The sequence below is a fragment of the Macaca fascicularis genome, chromosome 16 (genome assembly GCF_037993035.2).
Source record: "Macaca fascicularis isolate 582-1 chromosome 16, T2T-MFA8v1.1".
Taxonomy (NCBI): Eukaryota; Metazoa; Chordata; class Mammalia; order Primates; family Cercopithecidae; genus Macaca; species Macaca fascicularis.
The window spans coordinates 67032101-67054450 of NC_088390.1; the positions used below are offsets into that span (position 1 = coordinate 67032101).

Here is a 22350-nt window from a genome sequence, read left to right on the forward strand (position 1 = left end):
GGCAGATCACAAGGTCAGGAGATCGAGACCGTCCTGGCTAACAGGGTGAAACCCCGTCTCTACTAAAAATACAAAAAAAATTAGCCAGGCATGGTGGCAGGCGCCTATACTCCCAGCTACTCGAGAGGCTGAGGCAGGAAAATGGCATGAACCCAGTGAGCCGAGATCGTGCCACTGCACTCCAGCTTGGGCGACAGAGCGAGACTCTGTCTCAAAAAAAAAAGAGCTAAACTATGACGGGAAATTCTGTGTCCAGGAGCTTCACTATAGGATGATTAGGTAAGACTTGGCTGACTACTGGGGGTCCCTCAAAGGTCAGTATGCGTACATTCTTCCCAGAGAAGAATCTTCCAGTCTCCTTCCCAAAGACTATAAAGCCTCGTTGCCAGCTTACTGGAGTCAACAGGGTAATGCTTCTGGGTATCTCACCATTTAATAGGGAGACCTCCGCTTAATCCTCTTTTGCAGTATGGCACCTCTCCAGATCAGTCTCTCAATTAATGTTCATTATACTCATGAAAATGCAGTACTAGTACTATCCCCATTTTACTGACGAAGCTATTGAGTCTCACAGATATAAGTCATTTGTGTTCGAGGTCAAATAACCAATACATGATGGAGCCAAGACTGGAAACCGGATCCAGACCCAAATATATACTGCCTCTCTTTACAAAGAAAAACACATTACTAAAAAAGTTTACTTGGAAAATGGAAGAGGAATAAGTTTTAAACTTATGTCACTAGATTTATAATATACACTCAGTCCATAGATAAGTCTTCAGTAAAGACTAATCATTGAACTTATACACAGATCTTAGAAATTCAGAACATTAAAATAAATGTGCTATCAGGAAAAGATTTTAAGAAACCAAAACAATTTCAATTTGGGTTTGGTAAACATTATACCACTACTGTCAATAAGACACATCAGCCTTTCTCAATGTTACTCATTGTTTTTATCCACCTGCTGTGCCAAGAATGGGCAATGTACCACCACAAGCCAATGCAGATCAAAGAAACAAAGCTGAGACCCTCTGGTACAATTAGCCATTAGCTTAACAGATAAGTGCGCAAAGAATATAAGATAGAAGTACACCTGTTAGTATTCAGATTAAAGGGTAATCATTATTATTATTTGAGGAACCAACTAGGCAAAAATCAAATGCTTATTATCAGACATTTACCAAGTTCCTAGATGAATATGCAACAGACCTTCCACAGAAAGACAGATACAAAAGAGATAATTATAATACAATATGGCAAGGTGGAAGTATTATGCACAAGGATGTCAGGTAGAGGGAAGAAACACGTGGCAGAGAAAGCTTTTTCTGGAGGAGATGATACATGAGTTGAGTCTTAAGGAATGAGTAGGTTGATTAGGAAGATGAAGGGGAAGGACATTCTAAGCCAGAGGAACAGAAATAAATAAGTCCAAGGGCAAAATAACAACAAAAGCTGGGGTGTTGCAGTAATTGCAATGGAGTAAAGACATACATTTTTACTATAACAAAAAGTGGTGCTTTTATACTTAAAGTATTTTTTTAACACTAAATTCCAATTGCAAACTTGGGAACACAGTCCTAAAGGCTAAGAGATGCCAAAGGCCACACATGCCGATACCTCAGTATGATTAAAGGTAACTGTTACTTCTCTTTTTCCTTAGCTTTTTAATGCCCCATAGTCCATAATGCAAACTTCCTCATCTTGCTCCTCTCTCACAAAGGACAATGCTGGCCCTAGAAGAGTGGCACTGAGGAAGAAGCTTCTTACTCATTCCAGAAAGCTGGACTTCTAAAATCACTGCCAGTTTCCTCATGAGATGTTCTTACATTAACAGTGACTATGCTCTTCAAAGTGTTGAGAGATTGGGAAATGTACAGCAACTTATAATGGAGACGCTAATTTATGTTTTGCTTTTCTTCTTGTTTAACAAGACTCCAAACACTGCAAAGAGGTCATGACCCAGGCAAGTTCGGGTCTTGACTTGGAAAGCGTCATCTTTAAGAAAACATTGAAAAAATTACCAAATTATTAAGTTGTGCCGGTCCATTTTGTGTATTAATTAGTGGTAATGCTCGTAAGGAAGCTTTATCATGAAAAGCAGCTCCAAATGTATTAATGTGATAAATTGCAAGGGATTCGTCTGAAGGGAAACGCTGCCAGCAGCATGAAATGGGGATGCAGCTTTAAAAATAAAAGTGGTGCTCATTCCAAGAGGGGACCTCCACCTTGCTAATGTGTGGCCACCAGCCTTAATGTCCACAGTGCCCAAACATGCCCCTTGACGGAAAGCAAAAAAAGCAGAGTGATAACCTATTTGGGAAAAAAGAAATTGCTCCCAGCATACTCTTTGCTGAGATTTGCTAGTCCTGATGCTACAAAGAAAGAGCCTAAGTAAAATGACTATCTGCCAATCGGATTATGATAAACATTGTTCCAAGGTTAAATAAGTATTAGTTAACTAATTCTTAGTACCATAAGCAGCAACTCAGGTGAAAACATTTCCATGAAAAAGGCAGGGCTCAGTCAGGTGTTGATCCTTCAAAAAAACACTTCTTTACATGATGAAGAATGAGCGAGTACTAAGCAGCATCTAAGCCTTTTGCCACACAAAGGACCAACCAGATAATCCACACCCTTTCATAGGTCTTGCCCATTGATTGGCCCCAATAAACTGATTTGTAACAAAAGTTCATGTGGAAGAAAGCTTTTTTTTCCTAAATAAAAATGCCACTAATATAATACTGCAGTGAAATGGAAGGGCTGATTTCAACCTATGAACAAAAGTAAAGTCAGTTATGCAGGAAAGAAAGGCCGTTCTTTCCATATCATTCAATGCTGAGCAAGTGTAATACACCCTTGGTAAGAAGAATTAACTGTGAACAATTGAAAACCCTGAAATGGATTAAGAAGTGAGTTTAAAAGTGCAACTCAAAACTGCTATGTGCTGGGGGCATTGAACTTTATCTTCTGCTTGTTAGAATCTGATGTTTTTGTAAATGAGAGTGAAATATTTCAGAATATTAAGCATTTGTAAATCTGGTAAGTAAAAGATGAAATAGACATTAGCCAATTGGAGCATTAACAATAATTTACTACTTCTAGGTACTTAATAGAATTATGAGACTTGGTTTGTGCCTTCAAATAAATTACAATTTAGCTTGGAAAACCAAATAAATATTCAGGGAACACAACTAAGTAACATATTCACAAATACAAACTAATCATGGCGGAGGGAACCCGGAATATGGGGACAGTTTCCTGGGGTGGGGTTATCTAGGAAGGTTATCTGTGCAAAGATAATGACAACAAGTAGGCACTGGCAAGGCCCTTGAAAAGAAGGGACAGGTCCTGAATGCACCTAAATCCTATGTGCATGGTAGAAGCAGCTGAGCCAGAGCACCAAGGCTGAAAACAAAGTTGTTTGCAGACACGGGGAGTGGACGACCAGTAAAAGGGACACTCAGGATGCTAACCTAAGGGAAATATTTAATATAAAAAGCAACAGGAAACCAGAAAGGTTCTTGAGGAGGAAGACCTGTGATGGAGAGGAGGGTCCTGACAGCCACAGGCAGAAGGTCCACCTCCTAGGGGCCTGTGAGGAGCTGCTGCCCCAAGGACAGGCCAGTTGTAAGAGTGAGCATCTCCAGGGACCATGCTGTACCTTTTAACCAGTGTCTTATGCATATGATGTCCTTTCTAAGGCAAGCCCAGGGCTGGCAGAAAGCAAGGGTGAGGCAAGTCCCTGATGGACAGTAGCTTGGTGCAACAGAAGTACAGGCCCCATCACTCACAGCTGTGTGATTTGGGGTAGATTATTTAACTTCTCAGCATCTGTCTCCTCCTCAACCATAAATATGGGATGAGAAAATTCTACCTACTTATGAGAATGGAGTGTGAGGTGGAAATTGCTGGGGCGGGGTCTCTGCCATCACAGGCCAGAAGGAAAAGAAGCAAGCATCTGAATAGGTGGTCTTCAGAGGAACCTGAAGAACAGTCCTCTGCCTGTGGTGTCAGGAATCCACATGGTTAGGTTAGGTGGGTGAGGGGCGGGATGCCTGAAAATCCCTCTCTTCCCAACAACGAACACAGGGCACTGGCAGCAAATGACTCAGAGAGGCCAAGGTTGGCTCTGGGTCAGGGAAGATGAGAGCTCCCATCTTCAGCTTCACAAGGGTTACTGTGAGGCCCAGAAGAGGCCTGAAGCAAAAGGTCAGACACCCCCTCCGAAGGAGTCATGGCAGTGGGGTGACTCACAGAGAGTCAGAAGGACTCACGGCAGCGTGTGGCCTCAGGGAGAGGCAGCAACTTCTGAGGAGGAAGACGGCTCAGAGCCAAGAGTGAGAAGCTTTCCTGATAGAGGTCCTTTGGTCTATCACTTAACCAGGCTTCATTCTTGAAATGGGAATAATTTTTCATATTTTCTTAGCTTGTATTATTCAACAGAGGACCTTAGAAAAATTCTACCTTGCCATAAGGCTTCTCTGCATTTATCTTCAAGCCTGAATTTTGTTTCTAGCCTGTCAACCCCCAGTGGTAGAAACCACGTATCATCCATCTGTGCCCCTGCAGTACTCAGCATGATGTACCTGGCACACAGAGAGGATTCCTCTGCCTGGAATGCGCTTCCCTTCCATAGCCACACAGGCCTTTCCCTCCAAGTCAAGGACCTGCTTGAATGTCAGCTTTTCCACAGGCCAACTCAATCCCCATGTACCTCCATTTAAAACTGCAACTCCCCAACCCTTATCCTGCCCTTTCCCTCCTCCAGTTTGGATCACCTTTTACATCCTATATACTTTATTCATTTACTATATTTACTGTATTTCTTGCTAGTTCTCCTTCATTAGGACAGGACTTAAGTCGGTTTGGCTTTACTGATGTTTCCAGCACTAGCATTGTGCCTTGTACAAAATGCGAAGTTAAACACACATTGAATGAATGATAATCCCAGTACAGGTTTCAAGGGTAGCAGATCACTCCTTCATTATTACTTTCTGCTCCTAGAGAAATGCACATTATATTAAGTATACAAAAGGAAAATAACTATCATTTCAGAGTCTATACCTCTGAGCCCCAAGTGTTGATAGCAACAAATTTTAAAGAAAATAATCCAGAATGAAAGGCATGTATGCTTCGTGCCAAAGGTTGGCTTATCTCTTTTAATCAATTGATTAGCTATTGACTGGATAATACAGACTTCTCCAGCAGAGGAAAGATAAGATTCATTAGCTGCCATAAACCTCAACTAGTGAGATAACAAGTACTACTGGCCAGTGCAGTGGTTCATGCCTGTAATCTCAACACTTTGGGAGGCTGAGGCGGGTGGATCACGAGGTCAGGAGTTCGAGAACAGCCTGACCAACATGGTGAAACCCTGTCTCTACTAAAAATACAAAAATTAGCCAGGCGTGTTGGCACATGCCTGTAATCCCAGCTACTAAGGAGGCTGAGGCAGAAGAATCGCTTGAACCTGGGAGGCAGAGGTTGCAGTGAGCCAAGATGGCACCACTGCACTCCAGCCTGGGCAACAAGAGCAAAACTCCGTCTCAAAACAGTAACAACAACAACAACAAAAACCAAGTACTATTAACATCTCCTACAACTCTTGGTTTCCCCAAACCAAGGGAAAAGATCAACTACCATTAAAAGCAATCAGGGACAGTGAAGGGAGAGGAATGGGGCCTCTTTGCATGCATTTCTGATTTCTCTTGTTCAAATGTCTGTAACTTTTTTTTTTTTTTTTTTTGCAGTTAAGTGTTTAAGCTGAATACCAAAGGAAGGATGTTTCAAATAAATCATGCCACAACTAGGCAGACAACTATACTTAAACTCTCCATTAGATTTTACCCTGAAGCAAATTCTTAGTCTACTTCTTTGTAACCATCCTCACGGTGCTCCAAGCAGGACAGAAGACAACAAGAGGGGGAATTCATGATACAGATTGAATATGAAATGAGAAACTCAATCCTTAATAATTTAAAACACTATAGGCAAAAGCAGACTTCATGATATTAAAGAATATTTAATTCCAATTTATGAAAAAGACACTGAATCATCAGATTTTACATTGGGAGCAGCTCTTAAAGATTATCTCATTCCCCCAAACTCCCTCATTCTCTGTCTCATTTTGCAGATGAGAAACCGGGGGTGAGAGGTAAAGTGATCTGTCTGAGGCTCTCATGTCCAGTGAGGGAGCTGAAACTACAGTTCAGGCCTCATTACTATTTTCACTATGCTTTGCTGTCTACTGTTTTTATTTGTGTAATTTTAAACTAGATTTGGGGTCCACTCTTGCCCTTGCCCCTCCAAGCCCCATATCAGCAATGGTTGATCTCTTAATTTGAGTTAGGGAGATTTATTACCTAGAAATAATGACCTCTGTGCTCTTAGGAGAAAAGGTTAAATAAATTAAGAAGATACTGAGGTGGGCAGATCACCTATGGTCAGGAATTCAAGACCAGCCTGGCCAAGATGGTAAAACTCCATCTCTACTAAAAATATAAAAATTAGCTGGGCGTGGTGGTGCATGCCTGTAATCCCAGCTACTTGTGGGGCTGAGGTAGGAGAATCACTTGAGTCCGGGAGGCAGAGGTTGCAGTGAGCCGAGATCATGCCATTGTACTCCAGCCCAGGCAACAAGAGCAAAACCTGGTGTCAAAAAAAAAAAAAAAAAAAAAAAAAAAGATAAAGTTGCACCCACCATGCCACAGTATTCTTAACACCTTAAAGGAAGGGTTCTGGCCAGGGGCGGTGGCTCACACCTGTAATCCCAGCACTTTGGGAGGCCAAGGCAGGCGGATCACGAGGTCAGGAGATCGAGACCATCCTGGCTAACACAGTGAAACCCTGTCTCTACTAAAAAAATACGAAAAAAATTAGCCGGGCATGGTGGTGGGTGCCTGTAATCCCAGCTACTCGGGAGGCTGAGGCAGGAGAATGGTGTGAACCCGGGAGGTGGAGCTTGCAGTAAACCGAGGTTGCGCCACTACACTCCAGCCTGGGTGACAGAGCGAGACTCCGTCTCAAAAAAAAAAAAAAAAAAAGGAAGGGTTCTGTGCAGGCTCTCTCATTACAAACTTAACTAAGATGACCACACATTAATCAGCAAATCCAAACTCCCCACTTTTGTATCCACAGATTTTCCCTACCTGTCTGAGCTTTTAGCTTGATATACCCTAAATTGACCCCTGTGTTCTAAATTAGGTCAATATTCTCCTTTCTGACTTAATTTCTACCTCTGTGATTTTTATCCATAGCATTTCTGTTTATTAAAATGCTTTTCCCAGTTTTCTGCCAATTTGCAATTATCTCATGTTCACAATGTTTCAAAATTTGCCTTCTCACCATACTCTGCCCTCATTTAACTCTACAGAGCCCACTTTGCTCCCTTAGGCCCCAACCTTCCAGAACATGAATTCACTATGTCCAATAATAATGCCTTACTTATCTGGAGGCCAATCTGCTAAACAATTTCAACTATCCAGAGCACAGCCAAGAACCAGAAATAAGCAACAATCCTCTCACTCCTAGGACTGAAAAAACAATGTGAGGTTCAAGTAACTTTAAAACTCATAGGCAAGGACAACTTACCCACTAGGCACAGTGCCCAGGGCCTATGAAACTTTGAGGAACCCATGAAAGTATTATTCTAATTTCTTTTAAAATCAGGCCAGGCCTGTAATCCCAGCACTTGGGGAGGCTGAGGAGGGCGGATCACTTGAGGCCAGGAGTTTGAGACCAGTCTGGCCAATATGGTGAAACCTCATCTCTACTAAAAATACAAAAAATTATCTGGGTGTGGTGGTACGTGCCTGTAGTCCCAGCTATTTGGGAGGCTGAGGCACAAGAATTGCTTGAACCCGGGAGGCAGGGGTTGCAGTGAGCTGAGATCGCACCACTGCACTCCAGGAAAAAAAAAAAAAAAATCAGAAAAAAAGAACTTTTTGGTGGAAGACAATATTAATAAGAGTAATATATTCAGCTTTGTACAAGAGATGGAAAATGTCTTTTTTTTTTTTTTTTTCAGTAGTGGAAGGTGCCCATAGGAGTCAAAATGGGGCCTTGCTCTTTGGAAGGCCTCTCCAGCTCTCATTGCAGCCCAGTTTTATGTTTTTGTGTTTTTTCGAGACAAAGTCTCACTCTGTTTGCCAGGCTGGAGTGCAGTGGCACGATCTCCACTCACTGCAGCCTCGACCTCCTGCGCTCAGGTGATTCTCTCACTTCAGTCTCCCAAGCAGTTGGGGATTACAGGTATGCACCATCACGCCTGGTTTTTTTTTTTTTTTTTTTTTGAGACAGAGTCTCGCTCTATTGCCCAGGCTGGAGTGCAGTGGCGCGATCTCGGCTCACTGCAACCTCCAACTCCAGGTTCAAGAGATTCTCCTGCCTCAGCCTCCTGAGTAGCTGGGACTACAGATGCCTGTCACCATGCCTGGCTAATTTTTGTATTTTTAGTAGAGGCGGGGTTTCACCATATTGGCCAACTGGTCTCGAACTCCTGACCTTGAATGATCCACTCACTTTGGCCCCCCAAAGTGCTGGGATTACAGGCGTGAGCCACCATGCCCGGTCTTTTTTGTATTTTTAGTAGAGACGGGGTTTCGCCATATTGCCCAGGCTGGTCTAGAAGTCCTGGACTCAAGCGATCCTCCTGCCTTGGCCTCCCGAAGTGCTGGGATCATAAGCGTGAGCCACTGCACCCGACCACAGCCTAGTTCTCTTACTGTATGAACAGCTCATGAATCCTGGTGGTTGCCTGCCTTAATTTATAGCAGATGAAAGCAGCAAACTGGAAAAAGGAGTCATCAGAGGCAGGCCAGCTGACACAATTCACTTGGATCCTGCAAGTAACAGCTGATAGCAAAACCACTAAAAAAAGAAAAGGTACACAAAACTCAACAAACAGGGCACAACTGTAGCTACCTAACAGGCACCAGGACAGAGTCCTGTATATTCCAACAGTTTCTGCTGAGTCCCACTCATGAAAATACTGACCCACCAATTATGGTTTGTTATGATGGTCCTTATTCATTAACATAGCGTTTATTATACTTTGCTTCAGACACTAAGAATGTACATAGCAATTTTTTTCCTCTTAAAAAAGGCTAAAGTATAACAATTGGTATTTAAAGAGGTTAAGCTTCAGTCATTTAGAAAAAATGAAGCCTATAATTTCTTATGAATTCCTATTCTTCCCTCCAGTGAAACTATGCCATATGAAGCCTAAGATAAGTACACAGAACATATCCTCAAATTCTCAAGTATCATTTTGTATGTTAATTAAAAAAATTTAGGCTGGGTGTGGTGGCTCACACCTGTAATCCCAGCACTCTGGGAAGCTGAGGTGGGTGGACTGCTTGAGCCCAGGAGTTTGAGACCAGCCTGAGTAACATGGCAAAACCCTGTCTATACAAAAAATACAAAGATTAGCTGGGGTGGTGGTGTGCACCTGTTGTCCCAGCTACACCAGAGGCTGAGGCGGGAAGATCAATTGAGCCCAGGAGGTAAAGGCTGCAGTGACTGAGACTGCGTCACTGCACTCCACCCTGGGCAACAAAGCAAGACCGTCTCTAATAATAATAATAACAATAATAATATGCTATTTTTGGCATAGGTAAATCCTTCACCTTCTCTCTCCATTGCTGCAGCACTCAAATTCCTTAGCATGGCACAATGGCCCTGACTAAATCTCCCTTTTACTCATCTTTCAAGACCAGGATCAAGAACTACTATTTGTGAATGATTTGCACGTCTTCTCAGATAAAATGGACCACACTTTCCTTTATGTTCCACTGGAACCACATAACATATAAAACCTAACTACATGCATCATGTTTTCACATCTTTCTCCCACACTGGATTGTGACAGGAACACCAGTTACCTTCTGCATGGATCAGAAACACACACACACACCACACACATCACCCCCCCAGGTGAACAAATTAGAAAAAAGCAATCATCTGGGTGAGTGTGGCCACCCTTGCTTCCTTCCCCAAGCCCCAGCACCTTGTATGAGCTAAAGGCACCCCCTTCCTCTTGTTCAGGACTAGGTTTGCTAGAGAAATCCCTCAATGTAAGTCTGACCAAAATATGGGATATGCTGATGCTAAAAAATTACGTGATTTTTTCCAAAATTTAAATTTAACTGAGTATCCTATATTCCTATCTGCTAAATCTGGTAATCTTACTCAGGGCAGATTCAGTCCCAAACCAGGGTGGACTCGTTGGGGGCAGCATGTGGGCTGGATGTTAACCTTCATTTGCTACTTGACCTGTGCCCACCTTGTGCACAAACTTCACAATTGAACAGTGTTCTTGGACTATGAGCTGTCTGAGGGCAGGTACAATGTCTTATTCATCTTTTTATCTCTATACTGAGAAGGATTTCTTAAATGTACATCCTAATAAAAGCAGATGTTCCTTAAAGAAATGTTTTAAACTTTTATGTCAAAAGAAATATTTTTGGTGAAAAAGAAACTTCCGATCTCCTTTCAATGAAGCTTAAGACAACGTCACCATTTATCTTGGTTAACTTTAGTTCACATTGGCATTCAACCATCGTAAGTTTAGATGGGGAGCATGGCACTGAGCCAAGTGCCAGGTGGGCTTCCCAGGGCAACTGTGAGAGTTAGGAGGCACTTGCACACTTTTACTCCAAAACCCACAGCATATTTCATATAGTCAATTAAACCTTAAGTCATAAAAAGAACAAGGTTAAAAATATATTATACATAGACGAGTTTAGATATAAAGGTAGTCTCATTTAACTCTAGTGGTTAACAGTAAATTAGTACCAAAGAAATGGAATTAAGGAATTTTGACAGTTATACTGCTAAGTTAAAAATAATTGTATATACATTTTTTTTTCCTGATTGTCAAAGTAATATATGCTTATTGTAGAAAATCTGTAAAGCACAGGAAACAATAAAGCAAAATAAAAAAGAAATCACCTATAATCCTACCATCCAAGATCAACAGGGTGAGGGCCAGGGCTTCTGGCCATTGTGAGAGCCCCAAGGACACAGGAAATCTCCAAAGATCTGCATTCTTGTTTCTGGGACAGAAAGGTAGGAAAGAAACGGTGAAGTACCACTTTGTTGCACCATGAGTTAAGAGAAAAGGGGGACTTCGGCCACAAGCCAACAGGTGGTGGCAGGGAAAGGAAGAAGGTGGGCCAGTCCCTGGAGGCTGAGGACAAGTGTGACACGGTGGTGGCCTACTGATCTTGGCAATTCCTGTCTCCACTTCCTACTTCTTTTTACAACAGGAATCCCAATCCCCAGACCAGAGTATTTGTCTTAGATTGTAGGAAGCTTCTAAATTTCAGTGAACAAGAGGTAGGGAAGCAGGTTTCCTTTCTCAGTACTGCAAATGAGGAAGTTGGGTTCGGGCATTCCAAAGTGGGAGCTCTGAACTCATTTCCTATGGTAACTTCCTCTATATAGCAGTTATTATACGTTCTTCAGTTTTCCTATCTTACAAGCTGAAAAGGTTCTGTGGACTATCCAAAGGCAATTCTTTTTTGTTTGTTTGTTTTGTTTTTTGAGATAGAGTATCACTCCATCCACCCAGGCTAGAGTGCAGTGGTACAATCTCAGCTCACTGCAAACTCCATCTCCTGGGTTCAAGCAATTCTCCTGCCTCAGCTTCCCGAGTAGCTGGGATTACAGGTGCACACCACCACATCCAGCTAATTTTTGTATTTTTAGTAGAGATGGGGTTTCACTATGTTGGCCAGGCTGGTTTCGAACTCTTGACCTCAAATGATCCACTCGTCTCAGCCTCCCAAAGTGCTGGGATTACAGGCATAAGCCACTGTGCCTGGACAGCTCACGTAGTACACCAGTTTACAAAGGGCTTCACTATACATTATCTTAGTTGACCCTCAACAGAGTAGGTAACACAGGAGGAATTATCTCTATTTTACAGATGAAGAAATAGACACCAAGAAATTAAGGGATGTTCAAGGCTATAAAGCCAGATGATACATGAGCTAAGACTTAGGTTTTGTTTTTTTTTTTTTAAACCTCAAGTTCAATACAAAGAGTAAGTTCTACAGAAAGGGTGCTCTTAACTACAGTCATGGCACCCATGGAATACTACAATGCTATGATCCACACCTTTCAAAGCTAATGGAATGCCACGGTAACTTATTTAAGGCAATGGAGCTGGAAGAATACATTCTAGCAATGAAAAAATATTTTGTCTCAACACTATTAGCATTTTTCTGATGATTAAAATTTAAATATTTAATTTTGAGTTATCAGAAAATGGCATATATATAATTTATTCTGGTATCAATATCTGCTATAGATGTGCTCTACCAAAACCAAAACAAAACCCTATTTTGAAAATTTGATTTTATTCAGCAGGTATCTGTAGCAATGTTTTATAATAGAATTTATTTCACTGTTTTTTGTTGTTTGGTTTTTAGAGACAGAGTCTTGCTCTATCACCCAGGTTAGAGTGTGGTGGCGGGAATCAGCTTACTGCAGTCTTGAACTCATGGGCTCAAGATCCTCCTGCCTCAGCCTCCTGAATAGCTGGGTCTACAGATGCTCACCACAACATTCGACTAACTTTTTTTTTTTTTTTTTTTTGTAAGGATTGGTCTCACTATGTTGCCTAGGCTGGTCTTGAACTCCTGTCTTCAGCAATTTTCCTGTCTTGGCCTCCCAAAGTGTTAGGATTACAGGTGTGAGCCACAATGTTTGGCCTATTTCACTGTTTTTGATACATCTGAAATTAATCTACATATATATATACTCTCTCTATGTATATGTATTTTCTTTAATACCGTATATCTGTGTAGTCCACAGGTTTACAAAGGGCTTCACTAGGCATCATCTTAGTTGATCACTATACATTCACTATCTTTCTGTCCAGAAAACAAGAACACACATCTTTGGAGATTTCCTTTTGTCCTCAGAGATATGTATATATATACATACACATGTTCAATTTACATAGGACTTTCCAAGAAAATCTACTATACTAAGCAAAGTATACCTAAAGAGAATATTACAAATATAGTAGCCATCTAATATCAGTGACTTAATAAGCAGGCCACTAAGCTGTCAATCGTCATAGTTTTCTTTTTTTTTTTTTAAATAAAAGAAATGAAGCCCAATGCAAAAGTCACCACATCAGTGGATTAAAATTAATGTGTCTGGCAAAATGACTAAGCCTCTTTCCTAAAGTGGTTATATATCTTACTGAGTCATATCATAGTCATTAGCCAGAGTTAATTTCGAACAAATAGATGGAGAGATACTCATGTTTAGGCCTGCATTATGTGGAGTCTCTTCCATTTTCTGCTTATTTCACTAAAGCAACCCAAAGCCTGAGGAGCTGCTTAATATTATCAAGATACCAAGACGTCCTAATAACCATATCTGAAGTAAGACTGCTAAGATGTCATGTAAGGACTACACGAAAAGCAATGTTGTCTAGAGACTGCTGATGTTAAAAACAAAACTCATGCAGAAACAAGTGTGTCTGCCCAAGTCCCCATCCCGAGAATGCTGACAGTTTCTTGTTGGTTCACAGCTTAGGTCCTCCAAGCTTTAAGCTGTATTTCTCTTACTAGGTAATATTCCCAGGTGTCAGAGGAGCGAGGAAGTTACTATTCTCAACAACATCATAAAATTTAGCCAAAACACTAATAACTGTTAGGTCTGAGTTCTACTTCAGTAATACTGCTATGAAGTTAGAGTGGTTAATTCTTTTTTTGTAAAAGTTTAACGTTTCCAAAGAGTTTTCCAACTGTTGAGCTTCACATGAGTTATACATGGACTAAGATATCAACTCCTGCCAGCTGTCGGGAGGGCCAGACCCTCGGCCAGTTGTGAGTGGCCTCATCCACTTACCCAAGTGTATCATCAGATGTTACCATTTCATATGCACCATGATCTAAAAAGGTTGGCAAGCACTGAACTGAGGAAGGATTGCTCCTCCATAAATTACAAGGTTACCCTGTCACATACAGATGAGGTTTTCCAGTTTGATGCACAAAAGTGTCAAACCCAGCATTAAACAGTGAGGTTAATGGGCTTAACTACTCTCACACTTGTTGAGGAAACTGGGAAATCATGTCATTTTACAGCCCAAGGAGCTCCTTTTCAGACACTTTGTCTCCCAAAAAGAAAAAAAAGGTGGCAGAAGAGATCTATGAGGAAAATAATCAAGCCACTGGTGCTGCAGGCTGCAGGAAGAGTTACCTGGCCTTACCACTCACTACTGCTTCCTCCTTGACATTAAGACCAAGGCTTTCATCCTCCTGATCTTGAAAAGCACATTCCCCTCAACTTCCATAAATCTGCAAAACTTGAAAAGAGCCCCAGTGTCATCAAGTAAAAGAGACGGCGTTAGGAATCTCACTGGAAGGAGGGGTGTCTTCAAGCCTCTCACTGCTAAGCCGGACATTTCCTAACACTGGACAAATTGTACGTCCAGCTCAGGGAGGGTGAACTGCAGTGGTCTTTTACCCTCCAAGCCAATTGTTAGCTTTTCACAGGAATCAGCAGGGAAGCACATGTGAAACCTCTGTGTGACGGTGAGCACCCCCATGCCTTGTGTGACTCTGCATGTAGATGAAGCAGGCTGGGAGCTTTCTTAGCTGCTGCTGCTGAGTTCTCAGAGAAGCCCTTTTCTCCGGCTTGGCTCCCTGCTGGGACAGCCCTTTTCAATTTTTCTATCCCCTCTCGATCTCTTCTCCTGCAGAACACAGGGAAACTTGATTGAAATAAAGACCTAGGGAACATGTTTTATTTTCTCCTGTTCAATCCATTTTAGAAAAGCTTTTAATTGGTTTTAAAAAGATGCTAAACAAAATGTGATGATGTTTTTCAGTCTTCACGAACTACAGATACCACTTTTTATACTTTCAAAGGGCTAATAAATCAATCATGAAATTAACTCTGCAGCTAAATTTAAAGCAAATCCACTGAATACCAGGTTCATTAAAAATCTATGCATTTACTTAGAAAAATTTAAAATTCAAACAAAATTATCCTAGTAACTGAAATCTGCCTTGAATTTTTAGTTCTACACTGAAAATCCAAGACTAAGGCAATCACAAAGGGAAAAAAGGAGGGCTTGGGAACCAGTTTTAATAAGCCAATTTACAAGAAGGAAGGGGTGGTGGGGGAGGGGAGGAAGGAGAAAAGAGAATATCTGGATACATAACAACATAGTGCCCCTGAAGGGATTCTTTTATTTGAGTATGTGCACACATGCACACACAATTTTTCTGTGTGAAAGCTGGAAATTCAACAAATGCAAAACTGAGGATTCAGTGACTGATATGATTACTGTATTGTGTGTAAAGTGTAGTTCCTCCTTTTAAAGAAAAATGCTCACGACTTCTGTTTTCTTACCAGTAATAAATATTTTTCTACCACTCTAAGCATTTCTATAATATTTAGCTGAATATACCTTTAATATTTAATTAAAACATCTGAAAAACCTATATGCTAATGGTTTGATAAAGTGAATCCTTCCACTTTACAATGACTAATATTCTTGACACTTGGATCAGCCTGAAAATTTCCCCTTATTTTCTTGAGAGAATATAAACATTTTAAAAAGCAAGGTGGTATGACAAAGCACATTTTTATTTTGTTAAATATATGCCAACTAGAAATACTACAAATATTAATTTATCCTGCCACTGATTCATGTATACTGCAGGTAATCTGGCAGTCCAGGTCAGAGTCACCAAATTCTGATTAATGACCAGATGGTGTTCCCTTCAGAGAGAACCCCTGCCATTTCCAATCACTAAGGCAACCACATCTCTTACTTACATATTTCTATATTCTTCCTCTTCAGTCCTCAGATACATTCATTCCATGTTCTTTTTAAATGATCCAATTCCTTTTTCTCCCAAGCTGGGCCATGTACCTTGGATGCTCACCCCTCACTTCTAACTCTATGTCTCCTTTCATCATTTAAGTAGCTTCTAAATCACGTCTAAAAAACATAACCGCTTGAGATATGATTCACAGAGCACACAGTTTACCCATTTAAAGTGTACAATTCAGTGTTTTAGTATATTCACAGATAGACACAACACCATCAAAATCAATTTTCCAGCATTTCTGTCACTCCAAAAAGAAACTCCATCCCCATTAGCAGTGACCTCTCATTCTTCTCATTCTCCCCTCCCAGCCCTAGGCCATCCCAAATATACGTTCTGTCTTGATAGATCTGCCAATCCTGGACATTTCACATAACTGGAATCATCCAATATGTGGTCTTTTTGACTGGCTCCTTTTGCTTAGCATGTTTTCAAAGTTCATTCATGTTGTAGCATGTATGGTACTACCTTTTTTATTGCTGAGTAATATTCCATTATATGGATATACCAGATTTTATAAGATAAACATTTAGTTATGAATAATGGTGCTATGAATACTCACATACAAGCTTTCATGTGGACATATGTTTTCATTGCTTGTAGGTGTATACTCAGTGGAATAGCTGGGTTATATGGTAACTCTATGCTTAACCTCTTGAGGAACATTCTCACTGGCAGTGCATACAGGTTCCAATTTCTCCACATCTTCACCAGCACTTGTCATTATCTGACTTTTTGATGATAGCCATTCTAGCAGGTATGCAGTGAGTGGTATCTCACTATTGGTTCTGACTTGCATTTCTCTGATAACTAATGATGTTGAGTATCTCTTCTTATACTTATTGGCCATTTGAACTTTACTTATTTTTGAATGTTTTCACTCTTATCATGCCCTGTCTAAATATAAACTCCAGCAATACGAAAACCCTTAATTAAGCCCACTAAAATGAAAAGACACTAAAAAAATTTTTTTGTTGATAAGGTATTGGTGAATCACGTATGTATAAACCTCTATGCCATAGGCTGTGAGATTTAAAAGCATAAGATAATGTTCCTTCCCTCAAAAATCTTACAATAAGTTTTACAACACAGAAAAAATTATTCTTAAATCTTAGTGTGGCAGGTCATTCGTTAATAGTTTCTGTTTATTTCTGTTAGCATCCACTTTGGATCACAAATGCTTCTTAGCCAAGGGGGTGTACCTCTGTTTAAATCAATGTGTATAGTATTTAACAATGTAAAGAACAAGAAGTACAAGACAGCATTGAAGTTATTCTTCCTTCTCCCAAGTGACTTTTAGCATAAATTATTTTCAGCTAAAAAAAGAAATATTTTAAGAAATAAATTTAAATGCCTAGAAAAAGTCCCACATTCTAATAGGTTTTAAAATTAATATGCTGATATGATAAAGTTTTTTTGTGTATGCATGATATATGTAGACACTGGGGGGTAATTATTTCTGTTTCAGCAACTTTAGATATATATGTTTTACTTATTTATGAAAATACTGGAGGAATCATGATATATGTAGATATTGGGAGGTAATTATTTCTGTTTCAGCAACTTTAGATATATATGTTTTACTTATTTATGAAAATACTGGAGGAATCATGATATATGTAGATATTGGGAGGTAATTATTTCTGTTTCAGCAACTTTAGATTATATATGTTTTACTTATTTATGAAAATACTGGAGGAATCATGATATATGTAGATATTGGGGGTAATTATTTCTGTTTCAGCAACTTTAGATATATACGTTTACTTATTTATGAAAATACTGCAGGAATCAGAGAAAGAGAAAAAACACTCATTTCTCTAACTTCACCCTTAGTATAAGCTAAGACTCCAATTATTAGGAATGATGGTTTATGCAAAGCTGATTTAAAAATCCTTCCACAATACATATATGTTGTAAATTTTCAAGACTGTTATAGGTTATGTTTCTTCTCACTATTTTAGAAGTTAAAAAAAACTCTAGGAAAACCAAGACAAGTCCTTTACTTTTAAGTGCAAAATACACGCATGTATGTAACTGTTAAATTAAAAATTAGATTCACCAGTTTAAGAGTAAATGTTTTCCTTACAGATTAGTTTCTATTTCTGACTTTAAATATGAGATTCTCATACAGACATTAAGATGCTTTTCAAGTCAGTGTTTAACTGCTTTGTACCTGCCTTTGATTGGCATTTTTCAAGGTTACAGCATGCAGAATCAATCAAGAGAACTCATGTCTTGTGACACAGCCAAACACACAGCTCTGGCAGCCTCTACATAATTAACATATTTAACCAACCTTCATAGGTTGGTTTTAAATTTGTTAACCTACCAAAATCACAAGTCTCTAATAGCCACATCAGTAAAAATGCAACCACAGGAACCAAGATCCTGGCTATAAATTCACTCCTCAAAAGTGCCACATGACCCAAGAAAAATAACTCCAGATCATCTGTTAAAAATAGTTTTTTTTTTTTTTTTTAACTGCCCAAAGAAAATAAACTTAAATATCCCCATAAACAAATTTTTAGGAAAACCCATGAAATTATAAATGAAACAAATGGGAACATATTCAATGCCTTCTCTAGTAATAGCATAATCTCCCTTGGGAGTTGGAGGTGGTAGGGATATGTAATATGGTGGAAAACTTACAAAACAACAAAATACAATGCTAATTGTTGTATCCCACACAGAAACTGTGGGATTTTGATTTCTTCAGAAAAGGAATGGAAAAATTATGTTGAGAAAATAATTTACCTTAAGCAGAAGTCAAGACCAGATGACCTTTCAAAATCCTTTCAACAACAGAATTTTATGTTTATGATAACCTGCTTATTTAGAGACTGCATCATTATATGCAATTTACTGAAAAACCCTTTGTTAAAATATTCCATATCAGTAGTATTATTTTACCTGAGGAGGTGCCTTTTTCAGTAAAACGAGAAGAGCCTGTAATACAAGATTTGAAAATCGAGGGCCAATAGGGACATAATCTGGAAAAGAAATATTATTATGTTTAGGGATTCGATTCACATGTACATATTCCAAATATTCAGTTTCTCTTTTGAATCAAAAGTAAACAGTCCCTACATAAGCAGAATACATATAGAAAAAGAAAAAAATTTTTAAAGAGTAAACAGTCTCAAATAACAGTCATACGAGTATTTATAATAAGAAAAAATATCTCTAATAACCTAAATGCTTAAAATATAAGAACACTTATCTGTAATTCTTTTTTTGAGACAGGGTCTTGCTATGTTGCCCAGGCCTGTCTTGAACTCCTGGGCTCAAGCAACCTTCCTGCCTCAGCCTCCCAGTTAGCTGGGATTATAGGTTACCATAATCCCACTGTACTCGGCTCTATAAATTTTTTGAAAAGACTTCTAAATATTCACTTTGAGTTCATGTAGACTTTTTTCCTGGGATTATTTTAGAGGAAAAAAAAATCCCAGGTGTATTTACCAAGCATTTCTAAGAAGTTACTGCAAACCATGGCAGTTCAGTACACTGATATTAAAACATGATGTTAGAAAATGGGCAAAGGGGAAAATAAGGAATTTCAATAAAACTGAAACAATGGCAGAACCACTGAGATTGGCCCTCAGATGGTAAGGAACAGGTAACTTTCTAAGAGAACATCCTACCTGTTAAACATTTACCAATAATTCAAGATTCAGCGTAAATGCCACCTGCTTAGTATTCTCTGCATACTGCATATGCACCCCTGCCCTGTGCTTAGAGCTACTTTCAGGCCCCTGAGGGCAAAACTGATCCCTCCATTTTCAGACTGTCTACCAGATGAGAACAGTGGGAAGGAAAATAAAAATAAATAAATAAAAACCAGAATATCCAAAATACATGGCACATTCTACTTTGCATTAACATTTGCCAACATATGTTATAAAGACATGCAGCATCTTCTTTTTCTGAGACTCTAACACTTCTACCAGAGGAGGAAGGGCTCAGCAAGTGCTTGTTGAATAAATGAGCAAGCATGTACAGATGATAACCATTCATACCGGTGAAACATACTCAGAGGGCACACATTCCTGACATGGTAGTGTTGCTATGACCACACACCTCAATTGTGTCAAGATAAAGGAATTTACACAGAGCTATAAGTTTGTGCCTAAAAGCTTTTAAAGAAATCATCCCATAAACTGGGCTGAGATGTATCAAACCTAGGAGACCCAAAACCCACTATCAATTTATGGAGACCTCACAGATACACCAGCTTTGCTTTATAACAAACACTGCCAAAACTTAAAAAAATAAATAACAGAGGACCAAAAGCAAGTCTGAAAATGATGGGAAAAATGCAGTAAGAAGAGTTAGCTTGAAATCATGACTACAGCATTATGGACAGCTTAAGGAAGAAGGGATTATTCAGACACTGGGCAGTATTTTCAGATGTTATTAAGTCACCAGGTGGGTTTCTATTTCAATAGAGTTTATTACCCCTTCCTGAGCCATTGTTGTAATGAATTTATGTCAGACTGATTTAATTTTACAGTGAAATTAAATTAGCAACAACTTTCTGGCACTTCCTTGCCGTTTATTTCTTATGAGTTAAGTGCCAGGACCAAGTCTTTTTCATGTTTGTATCCTGTAGGAGTGCACTTCAACACAGGAGATATTTAATACATATTTTAAAAATTACTATAGAGCACTTTTAACTTACAAAATTTTTTCAAGATTTATTATCCCATTTTTGTCTTCACAATTACTCTGTGGGATAAGCAAGAGAGGGATTATAGTCTCTGTTTTGTAAGAGCAGCAACTGAGGTGCAGAGAGCTTACAACTTCTGCCCTTAGTGTTTTAGTGAATTTGCGGATTTCACTGTGATCCTAAACCCTTCTTTCATTAGCTCTGTCAAAGTTCACAAGTGGATTTCTGAGCTATAGGCAGCTCAGAGGTCCTAAATAACAGATATACCCATCAATGAAAATTATTAATCATTTACTATGGCAAGCGCACACTGGAGGATACAAAATGAGACGTGGGCCCTTACAAGAAAGCAGTTTATAATGTTGTTAATAGTCACAGGGCATATTAAAACGAATACTATCACTGATGTCAGCTATTTAAGAGATGTTATATTTCCTTATAAGACAAAGAAAGGTATTTCTATTGCTCTACAGTTTATAAATACCTGTTAATTTTCTCTTGTAACTTTTGAGATATTAGCTGTAATGTGGCAAAGATAATACAACAGCAGAAGTTAGGACTCACCAAGCAATCTCTCAATGTCATCCACAACCACACAACTGAGCTGGGATTTGTATGCATCATCAAAGATCTGAAAGAAAACAAAGTCATTTATTATTTCACTGTCCTCCATAGTTATGACAATTTCCAAGAAGTTTAGTTATTTCTTGAGCAATACTAAACAAAGCACAGGAAAGCAGCAACACTTTGGACTATAATAAATTAGAATTGACACAACTGGATCACAGCTGGAGAGAGAGCAGGCTAAGGCCGTTTTCAGCACTAACAGCTGTGTGTGTCACACCTGGGCATGCTGGGGACTAGCTGATCATTAATCAACTGACACGTCCCATCACTTCTATCACACTGGTCTCTGGTATCTGTGTCAGGAGCAGGACTTTAGTGTCCTGCAGGACGCAAGAGCTAGATGGAGCCATAAGAAAGGTGTAAAATAAAACTGGATGTCATTTTACTGTCTGTAGGAATTGTGGCTCTGTTAAGCAGAAATAACACCAAAAGATCAGAATTCTGTCAACTCAAATCAGACCGTAATGGTAAAAGAGTTTACAAAAGAATTAAAGGTTGAGTATGAAGGATCAGATAGATGTACGTATAAAACCAGACAAAAGATATGAATGCACTGTCTTAAGATGGACAAGGAAATGAGAATGAAATTAAGCAGTGAAGGAACTGTTTTAGCCTGGCAAGGATGTAGTAATTTCAAATCAGATAGAAGAATTAGCTTAACTGCAAGTTGAATAGAAGTACTCAAGGCCTTGAGACTAGCCTTTTTGGAAATGAAGGTCCTATTCCAGAGACTATAGGTGGGGCTCAGGAAATCTCATTGGTGTCATGAGTAAGAATTAGTTTCTGCATCCCAGCCCAGTCTCTCTGGTTGATAACCAAGCTCAGTACATCAAGATAGTAAACCCTATCCCCATCCACACCAACATCTTGCTTGGAATGGCATATATTCCTTTCTGGGTATCTTTTAACCATTGAAGATTTATAATTAGGTACAGAAATAAAATCAAACTCACGATATTATTTTTCATGTTAGGTTTAAAAACAACCTGTGTATACTTGGTTTTTAAAGTATTCCTAACAATTAAGAAATGTTACCATAATAGAGTCTCACTGTGACCATCTTGATTCAGTTCCTTCCTTACATCTTTCCTGGCATAAATACGGACAATTTCTTCAGATATTTAATCAGGTCAACCCCTCTGGTGAAAATGCTTTCCTATGCACCATCCCTTTACCCCCTAATCACCCTGC

At 39.4% G+C, this 22350-nt stretch overlaps 1 protein-coding gene across 4 annotated transcripts in view; it reads right to left on the bottom strand.

Moving 5' to 3' along the window:
• The window catches only part of NSF (N-ethylmaleimide sensitive factor, vesicle fusing ATPase), a 162016-nt gene that overhangs the window by 10833 nt on the left and 128833 nt on the right, over positions 1-22350 (bottom strand). For all 4 annotated transcript variants that reach the window (XM_074019987.1, XM_005584555.3, XM_065531750.2 and 1 more), the window contains 2 exons: positions 21097-21163; positions 18777-18856 (listed from right to left, as the gene is read on the bottom strand). In XM_074019987.1, the coding sequence (XP_073876088.1) occupies positions 18777-18856; positions 21097-21163 (147 nt within the window). The remainder of the gene's footprint in view (positions 1-18776; positions 18857-21096; positions 21164-22350) is intronic.